Here is a 9945-nt window from a genome sequence, read left to right as displayed (position 1 = left end):
ACCAAAATACCCTTCGAGTAGGAACGGGACCCATCGAGTTAGGATTGGGAGGTGTGTGTGGCAGAGATCAAGTCAAAAGATCCTGGAAGTCAGTTGTGGGACTCGAGATGAATGTGATCCTTAGTTTGAAGGGGAAAATGTGAGATAACAAACTAAGTCCCACATTGGAGAATTAGACAAAGAGAGCCTAATATATAAAGAGATGTCCAACTCTAATAGTACGAGACCTTTTGGAAAGGAAACCAAAAATAAAACCATGCGGGCTTGCATAAGGCCCAAAGTGGACAATATTGTACTAATCAGAGAATAAAGAGTTGGACAGGAGATTTCACAATCCCAACAATTGGTATCAGAGCGGTTGACAAAAAATCTGCAAGAATACCAAAATACCCTTCGAGTAGGAACGGGACCCATCGAGTTAGGATTGGGAGGTGTGTGTGGCAGAGATCAAGTCAAAAGATCCTGGAAGTCAGTTGTGGGACTCGAGATGAATGTGATCCTTAGTTTGAAGGGGAAAATGTGAGATAACAAACTAAGTCCCACATTGGAGAATTAGACAAAGAGAGCCTAATATATAAAGAGATGTCCAACTCTAATAGTACGAGACCTTTTGGAAAGGAAACCAAAAATAAAACCATGCGGGCTTGCATAAGGCCCAAAGTGGACAATATTGTACTAATCAGAGAATAAATAGTTGGACACGGGATTTCACAATCCCAACAGCTAGCTCTCGTAGCTTGCTTTAACGGCCCTTTTTCAAGTTAATGAAATTTCAGTTGGATGCCAAAAAAAAAAAATCCTTGCAATTGCTTTAACTATATAAATGAATCATTGCAATTATTTAGATGTATGGTTAGTTAATTGATACAATATTTGGTTTCTATATAAAAAATTGTGGACATTGAAAAAAATAACAACAATAAAAATGAAATAAAGGAAGAAAAAGAGAAAAAGGTTTAATCTAAATGATCATAGGAAAATTTAGAAGTGCCAGCATACAAACACTAGAAATTCTATTTGTATCTTTGTTTTGATAAAAGAGAAACTTTAGTTGTCTTATCATAAATTAGATTTTGAGTAAACTAATCCTTGACAAAAGTCAAAATTTATTAAAAAATTGTTTCATTCATAGTATTTTTAAATTGTTGCTGTTAAACTACCCCATTTTTGTCACATGCTTTAAAATTAATTAATTGGTAAGAGTAATTACAAGCAACTTTTTGTTTAAAAATTAAGTTTCCAACACAAAATATGATATTTTCTTTGTCCTTTTGACAAACGTTCAAATTATTTAAAAGTACTACTTTATTTACTTACTTTCAAAACATTATATTATTCAATTGGTATATTATTTTAAGTGAACAATTTTGTTAAAAACATGTTTTTGATGGTTTAAGTCAAGCAAGGCGGGTGGAAGAATATTTATTAGAGAAAACAACTATATAAAAATGTATACTTCATCCAATTCAAGCAAATGCCTGAAAAGTTGAGAAGTCTATATCAAAGGATTTAAATTTATTGGTTGATAAAACATACTCTGAATCAAATCTTTGGCGAGAAACATTAAGAAACTGCACAACAAGTCAAAAGATGGCCCCAAATAGCATATATTATTTAAGAGGATTATGTTTTGTGCCGAGCCAGGATTTGGTTTCTGGTTTGATGGTTGAATTGCTAAAAATACTGATTATAGGTAGAAGAATAGAAATCAAATTCATTTTGTCACTGTAGATGGATTTGCCGTGACGAGGGTGCCTTTTCGTCATGCAGGAGTCAAGACTTGAAGCAGAGTTCTCTATAAAATACTCGTTTAGACGATGGCTCCCAAACTCTAAAAAAGAAAAATTGAAAATAAACTTCTTGATAACATCAGTCTCATAAATATTCTTAGCTGTCTGTAAACAGTTACTTTTCATAGCTTGCGGTGAATCTATTCCCTCCACTTTATCCAGTTGGCCATGATAGATAAATATCATATTTATAAAATACAATTATAGACTACTGTAATAAAAAAAAGTAAAATATTTCGTGTCGAGAGAGCTAACTCGCAGATTAAGGAATCCGCAAAGACTAAAAAAAAGGCTGATATTCCTAATATTGAACACAAGCTTCTTGTCTCGGCCAGTTTTTGCTATTGTCTCAACCCGATATTCTGAATAAAAATGTATATCTATTTTATATAATTTCAACAGTCAATCTGTGATTAATTTTGGTACATATATTTACATCATTTATTATGTTATTTTTTGTTATTTTAAACTAATATATTCAGTACTTGAATGATTTTTTTTTTAAAGTCTTAAAATATTATAATTATTAAATATATACATTCTATGAATATTAAATGATTTAGTTTTTAGTAAAGAATTGTTTCCTAGTATTAGTAAAAGCAAACTTTGAACTCCAAAAAAAAGTAGTCTGAAACTTAAACTCCTCCTAATTAATAAAATAATTTTTAACCATAACATACGATCTTTGGTTTCATATTTCTGCGAATCGAATACCAATTTTTATAACACTCACAATTTTTATTTCAAAATCAGATAAATGACAAATTTAGCAAAAAGTGTAAATTATTTTTATATGTATACCAACTATATAATTTCTAAACTACACTTTGTAAAGTTTTTGCATTATTGCAAAATAAAATAAATGTATTATAGAAATTACTTCATATGTATTAATGAATCACTCCTTAACATATATCTGACACCACATGTTTCCATAATTATCAGTTATTCTATTTTGTAAAGCTATATCATTTATTCTGTCACACCAATGATGATTCAACTAACAGCTTATCCTCCACTAGACCGATTCAATGGCGGATATCAATCTGTATACGAAAGAATAATTCGTTTTATAAGGCATGAGCCCGCATGACCGATTCAATCAATCTTTAATTCGTCCACCATTGCGATATATACCTACTTTACTTCAAGTCAATTATTTTCTTTCATCGTGTCGTTACCAAGTTTTTAGTCCGTTTTAGCCACCCCCACCTGCAGTTATTTTTCTACGACGTACAATGATATGGCATTTGTATCCATTACTCATAAGAGATGAGTAAATATTTTCTTTAACGAACGTTTTAATTGAAAAACAAAAGGAATGCTTGAAAAATAATACATTTTTTATTTCTTAAAGTTTATACAATTTACAAGCAATAGTTTTTATGCATGGTTCATTTTCATTTTTATATTTTAAAGAAATTATAGATCAAACATAATGTGGCTTTCGCTTCTGCAACCATATCGGTTCCTATTTCTCTTAAGTTGTGTTGCGTGATAAGCCTAACGGGAGTGTATTAGAAATGAGACCCCCAAATAGCCTAAGCACAATTACGAAAACCGATAAAATATGATAACGTAAAACACACACGTAAGGTTGTAAGCTTATACTTACAAGTTACTTGAGATCGACTTTATAAAAATATTCAAATCCAATCGTGTCTCCTCACTTGCCTTACACATACAATGACTAGACTATACACAAAGCATCATAATTCTTGAAGTAAAATCAAGATCTTTGCTCATTCAACTGTTATTATACTCAACTTCAGTTCATGCATCTTTCCCCCAAGTTATATTTATAACCCTCCATAATCTGAACCTTCAAAGCTTCAACATGGGAACATTGGTGGGTCACATCGTACCAGGATTTTTCTTCTTTTCACTTGGTCTATGGCACCTCTTTAACCACATCAAACTATTTTCTCTACATCCAAAATCATACGTATCATGTACATGGTTTCCCCTTTCCAAACCAAGATATTTAGAGCCTCTCGTGATCATTATAGCCTCCTCACTTTCCATTTCCGTGGAACTCTTCCTTGGCCAAAAGAACCACCAACCATTTGATCCCAATGACGGAACTATCCCATCAAATCATCTCCATAATTTTGAACACTCTTGCATCTCCATCACCTTCATCACCTATGCCGCTTTTGCCATCATCTTTGACAAAACAAGACCAGTGGCACATAGGGACCTCATCAACTTGATTGCCGCCCTCGCATTCGCCCAACAACTCTTTCTCTTCCATTTCCACTCGTCTGACCACACGGGCGTCGAGGGCCACTACCATTTGTTGCTACAGCTCGTGGTTTTTGTCTCTTTGGTGACAACGCTCTTGGGTATCGCCTTACCGAGTAGCTTCTTGGTGAGTTTTGTTCGGTCACTTAGTATTTCTTTCCAAGGAATATGGCTTATGTCAATGGCTTGCATGCTTTGGATGCCAAGTTTGGTTCCCAAGGATTGTTTTCTTCACATTGAAGAGGGTAAACATACCATTAGATGCTCTAGCGTCAAATCTCTTCATAGAGCATTATCGTTGGTTAATATCCAATTCAGCTTGATTCTGGTGGGTGTGACCATCTTTGCAATGTGGTTTTATATTTTCTTGCGAAGGATCTATGGTGAGAAAATTGAATATTCTGAGCTTAGAACAAAGGAATCCAAAGACATGGAGATCATGATGACCATGGTGGAAGTTCAGGATTCTGAGTCACGAAATGGAGTTAAGTCACGAGCTTGAGGAATCATGGCCACAGAATACTATTAATTAACTTCTCATGATGTTTTCGTATTCTAATTCATAGAGCTTGATCATGTGATTGAATATAGACGTATTCTTTATTCAGATGGGAGGCAGTCCATATATGTAGTGTGTTGTATATATATAAACATGCCGTAATCTAATTATATACAGTTGAAGAAAATCTTATATTCTTTCATTATTCAATAAGTGATTAACTACTTTCTTAATTTCTTTCTGATACAAAAAAGTCTTCTAGCAAATGTTCAATTTCTTATTTTCTTTCCGATACAAAAAAGTCTTCTAACAAATGTTCAAGAAATATTAATTAAGACTGTAATTACGCATTTTTCAGAATTAAAGTTTTAGGCAGACGCATATCGTTATACTTATGAACGATTTGCGGTCTAGACAGACACCTAAACGCTGTCTAAATTAATTTTTAGAACACTAACCAATTCATACCACCTGTAACTTTATAAAATTGCATTATATCTCCTGTTGTCAACCTTCTTGCGGTAAGAGAAACACACTTGTTTGTTTGTGCTTGGTAATTCAAAATCCACCTTCCATTCTTCTATCATTCTCATGGCAGTCAAAAGTTCACTAGACTTGTGGCCGTCAAAGTTTCCTAAAACATTTTATATTATTTCTAAATATCTTAGACACAATATTCATATCTTAAACACAAACAAAGAAAAGTAAACCACATTCACACCACTACACTAAAAATCATTGTCGTTGGGATTTTTTCTTTTCATTGTTCTCTCCGTTGAAGTCATATAAGAAAGTAGTGAAATTGTATCTATCATCTCAGCTTGGGGAGGACAAGGCACCGATCCCATCCACCGTGGGAGAGAACCAATGGGAAGAACATGAGTGAAACTCCTTCCCACCAATATGAAGATGATCTTGGATCAGACATCCCATTCACAAAGCCGTCACAAACAGACTGGTCAATGAAACAATCTTGATGACCATCATTATATCCATCCTTGAGGATTGTATAGTTTAGTGTCCGCAAGTTACACGATACCAAATGATGATCATGATGACTACATAGATAAACAGTACTGATATCAAATGGATGCATTGCCACGGGTACATAAACACGGTTACTCGGGAGCTTGATTACCCACAAAAGTTTCCAAGATTCATCATCATTGTTGAACCTAGCGATGCTTCTCAAGGGCAGCCTCGCTAGAACCTCCGTCAACAAGGCTTCTATGAGACATGTTGGTGTTTCCATAGCCATTGAAAATAGGCCCTGTTCGTTTCGTGAACTGGAAGCGGCATCCAAACGCAGACGCGGACCGATGTTCGTTTGGTGTGAAATATGAGGTTAAGTTGGACGCAGCATCCAGATACAGTTTCACAATTCATCCAGATTTTTCGGGAATTCTGGATGACATTTTTAAACGCTTCCAGAAACATTAAACTCATCCAAAAGTATTAAAAGTCGATAATACCCTTAATTTATCTTTTTTTTTTTGAACAACTAATTTATCTTCAGAATTACAAATTTTACCTTTGATTTTTAAACCTAAAGTGGTTTTGTAGCCGTCAAAGCAAATCTGATTCTTCTCTCTGCAACCTCTCTTCAACAATGAAATCTCTCTTACTCTTGATCCCAGAACCCTAAATCTAGTCCTCTCTCGCTCTCGCAGTCTCTCTCTCTCTTGCAGTCTCTCTCTCTCTCTCTCTCTCTCTCTCTCTCTCTCTCTCTCTCGCAGTCTCACCCTCTCTCACGAGTCTCTCCTCTCTCTCAAGCTCGATTGGTAAGTTTTTCGTCACATTTAGTCTCTAACTTAGATACCCTTTTGGAAATCTCATTTGTTTTGGTCTCACTCTAGCAGTCTTGCGCCGGTGAGTTCTCGGAAACAACAAGTTTCAAGCTTCATCTCAGAAACAACAAGTCTCGGAAACCCATCTCTTCCTTTGAGGTAACTGTCTCTGTTCTAAAGCATCTCGGCTCCGTTTGCGTCTCTGTTCTGAAGCATTTCGGCTCCCTTTGCTTTGATGTTTGTGATTTGAAAAGTTAAGTTGTATTGTGTTGAGCTTTGTGAAATTTGTTTTAGCTTGAAATGTTATGTGAGATTTCTAATGTTATGTGAGAGTTCTAATGCCTCTTGTGTGTTGGTTTGTAGAGCTTGTATTGCATATGGTGAATTTATTAATGCCTCTTGTGTGTTGGTTTGTTTTAGCTTGAAACTTGTTCTTTTAACATATTTTCTACCATTTTCCACTTTTTGCAGAAGCAGCGGGGCTTTCATCACCTATTGAGTATCCTGTTGTTGGACTTCTTTCTCAGCCTTGTTCAAGGGGAACTAGGTGAGAAAATCTTTACTTTGATTTGTGTACTTATTCTTGTGACATGTAGATGGAAAGCATTTGTGCCTCTCAAACTTACTATCTGAACTTGTCATAGCATTTGTGAAATCACATCTTTACCAAAATAAGCTGGTCTTTTCCTAGTGTCTCTATCAGTTCTTTACTTTTATGATCCTATCTCCTCTACTGTTATTTTAAAAATTAATAAGGTATCTGAGTCTTGTTAAGCCGGAAGGAATAAAAGCAACAGCATTTCTAACTTGTGAGACATTGTTTTATTTTTGGTATAGTTGTGATTCTAGTACTGTCATATAAATTCTTATTTTTGGCAGGGGCTTACGTTTTTGGAACAAAAGGATGAGTTGAGTTCAATGAGCTGAAGCACAAGACAACAGACACTATTGATTCCTTGTGTACTATATTCTTACAATGGGGCATCTTATTTTAGATATGTCAGTCAAACCAGGAAATTTAGATGTGGTCAACAAACCGGCCCATTTTTGTAACCTGCTCGACTATAGTTTCCGGTACGATTGTTTTCTTTTGTGCTTACAACTTACCGGTAAGTTTGGTCCTATTTTTCTTGTGTATATATTATTATTGTTACTTTATAATGTTATAAAACATGAAAAATTGAATTTGATATTTATTTTTATTTATGTCTATTTTACTTGCAGTTAAACATAATTTTTTATAAGTTAAAACATAAAAACTGAATTTTTAAATATAGTTATACACATGTTTAGACCAAAATAAAAGATAAAGAGTTTTTGGTCATTTAACATAAAACTCATCCAGATACAAAATACAGAAATACAAAACGAACATAACTGCATCCAGATACAGTTTCCAGATGCATGATCCAAAATTCCGAAAATCGCAAACGAACAACATCATAGTCTCTAGCAAAAAAACAAAAAGACTAGGGTTTCATGGTTTAACTAGCCAGGTTTTATTTGTTCGCTAAGTAGTTTTTGCTTTCAATAAAAAAAAAAAGACTAGGGTTTCGTATTTTACACAAATAGCCCCTTAATAATACAGATCCACATACCCACGATGAACCCAACTAAAATTAACATTTAATCCCCGGTGGCAGACTAGTGATGTTTGAAGCTGTTTTTCAGAGAAGGGTTTGTTTTCTAGATTAGAATGAGTGCATATGATAAGTATATATACAGACTTCTTTTTTTTTTTTAATCCAAAGATTTATACTCTTCTTGTTCTGAAGTTCAGACAAATGAAGTATAGTAGATTAAAATGATGAAACATTTAGAGAATATATAGTCATGGGTGTTTGGGTGTCCAATCGGGTTTGGTTCCGGTTCAATCGATTTCGGTCTTTTGGAAGCATGAAATTTGACCCCATTCAGATATTCTTAAAGTCTGGTCCGGTATTTGTTCAAGTTTACTCAGGTTCAATTCAGATATATTAATACATCATAAACTTAGTTGAACCCGTTTTTACTTAGGGTTTGCTTCTATATCGGGTTTTGGTTATCCAAATACTTGTTTGCGATTCAAAAGTAAACATTTTAATTCACAAACTTGGCAATTTTAACAATTATCATCGACAAAAATTTTGGTGGAAAAAGTAGTCGTTAAGAGGAAAAAAACATGAGATAATATTCGGTGGGCTCGGTGAGATTTATCTCCCAGACACAAGGTTCGAGGTGAGGCTACATCAAGAGACCAGCGGATAATAGAAAGAAAGCGACAACTCACTCTTTTCCAATTTAGGAAGTTGTCTACGGGATTCAAAGCTCAACCAAAGTGGAAGCCCTATTCTTTGTCCAAAAGAAGCATCCTCCACGGTCTTTCATCTTCACGGTGAGCTCAAGATCCACTCGAATTCGCAACTCTCAACCTCTTTTCACCTTGCTTCAAGCTTACCACACCGTTAAACTTCCACCAAATCCTGACCTCTGTAGTAAGAACTCACCAGACCAGTTTTTACCTTCAACTCAAACCAAAGCTACTAATTTCTCTCCAGTCTACATTGCTCGGAGTCGACTGATAACTCCTCCAGCGGAGATAATCTCTTCTCCTTACTGTGATCACTAGGGCCCCAAGATACAAAGAAGAGGAGAAAGGGAAGAGACAAATGAGAGACGATGATGAATGAACTATCAAAAAAAATCAAGGCTCCTAGCTTGGACAACACAGCCCTCATAAGAGACAATGCTCTTACACTGATAGGGAGGTTGACAAACCCACAAGAGCAGCGAATCTGGGCTCTCATACCGGCTCTCCCAAGGAAGTGGCACCTACAAGGAAGACCAGTGGGGTCAGATCTTGGGAACAACTGTTTCCAATTCCGCTTTGAAAGAGAAGAAGACCTAAGGAGGGTACTTGACAACAGACCCTACCATTTTGCTTATTGGATGGTCATAATCCAACGATGTGAACCAGTAATATCCACATCTTTCCCCTCGATGATACCTTTTTGGATAAAGATTAAGGGTCTCCCTCTGCATTACTGGCATGACGAGATGGTAGCTAGAGTGGGCCAAGAGCTAGGCACCTACGAAACTCACGAGCTATCACGTACAACAGCGAGAGTTAGAGTCTTGGTTGATGGCCTCAAACCCCTCACTAAAGAATCTATAGTTGAATTTGACTCAGGAGAGGAGAGTAAGATTACCTTGGAGTATGAAAGATTGGAGATGCACTGCTCCTACTGCTATTCCCTGCTCCACTCACGCTCAAACTGCCCCAAGAAAAGACTGGAGGAAATCCCACGCCCTAGCTTCCCAGAAACAAAAAGAGGAGATAAGATACCAAGCTCTGTTTTTGAAGAGAGACAAACTGCAAAGGTCTCTAATCCCGTCGCTGAACGCAATATTTACCGGGCCTCAGACTCTCTGAGACACAGATCAGAAGGAGGAAAGGAGAGAAACAACAAAACAAAATCAAGAAGAGTTTAACAGAAGAGTGGACAGGCATGGGAATACCTATGGAGAGCGAGTGGGAACAAAACAGACTCGAAACCCACCACCAGAGATAAATCAGGGTGGAAGGAGGGAAGATGCGCAAACCTGGAAAACTAAACCAACTCAGGAGTTAACCCATTACAATGGG

General features: G+C 35.9%; 2 protein-coding genes and 1 long non-coding RNA gene across 4 annotated transcripts; all 3 read left to right on the top strand.

Annotated features, from left to right (window-relative positions):
- The first annotated feature begins 3553 nt into the window (after nt 1–3553).
- On the top strand, nt 3554–4700 carry LOC106325831 (transmembrane protein 45A). The gene has a single exon (XM_013763883.1). It carries the CDS (start codon nt 3628–3630, stop codon nt 4534–4536), a length of 909 nt encoding a protein of 302 aa, XP_013619337.1. The 5' UTR covers nt 3554–3627; the 3' UTR covers nt 4537–4700.
- Nucleotides 4701–6073: 1373 nt separating this feature from the next.
- Nucleotides 6074–7458, top strand: LOC106325805. 2 transcript variants are annotated; one of them, XR_001267059.1, is made up of 4 exons: nt 6074–6314; nt 6390–6479; nt 6792–6867; nt 7200–7458. It is a non-coding gene; the product is annotated as an uncharacterized LOC106325805 (long non-coding RNA). The 2 variants fall into 2 exon arrangements; XR_001267058.1 differs by having other exon boundaries at nt 6076–6314; nt 6393–6479.
- Nucleotides 7459–8978: 1520 nt separating this feature from the next.
- Nucleotides 8979–9791, top strand: LOC106323284 (uncharacterized protein At4g02000-like). Its single transcript, XM_013761431.1, has one exon. It carries the CDS (start codon nt 8979–8981, stop codon nt 9789–9791), a length of 813 nt encoding a protein of 270 aa, XP_013616885.1.
- The last annotated feature ends 154 nt before the right edge of the window (nt 9792–9945 follow it).

Source organism: Brassica oleracea, chromosome C2 (assembly GCF_000695525.1).
Source record: "Brassica oleracea var. oleracea cultivar TO1000 chromosome C2, BOL, whole genome shotgun sequence".
Taxonomy (NCBI): Eukaryota; Viridiplantae; Streptophyta; class Magnoliopsida; order Brassicales; family Brassicaceae; genus Brassica; species Brassica oleracea.
Note: the sequence above shows the minus strand (reverse complement) of the source record. Positions and strands in the feature narration are given on the sequence as shown.

Excerpts from the sequence above, each read along its gene's own strand:
- LOC106325831 (XM_013763883.1), top strand. The coding sequence starts at position 3,628 with ATGGGAACATTGGTGGGTCACATCGTACCAGGATTTTTCTTCTTTTCA.
- LOC106323284 (XM_013761431.1), top strand. The coding sequence starts at position 8,979 with ATGATGAATGAACTATCAAAAAAAATCAAGGCTCCTAGCTTGGACAAC.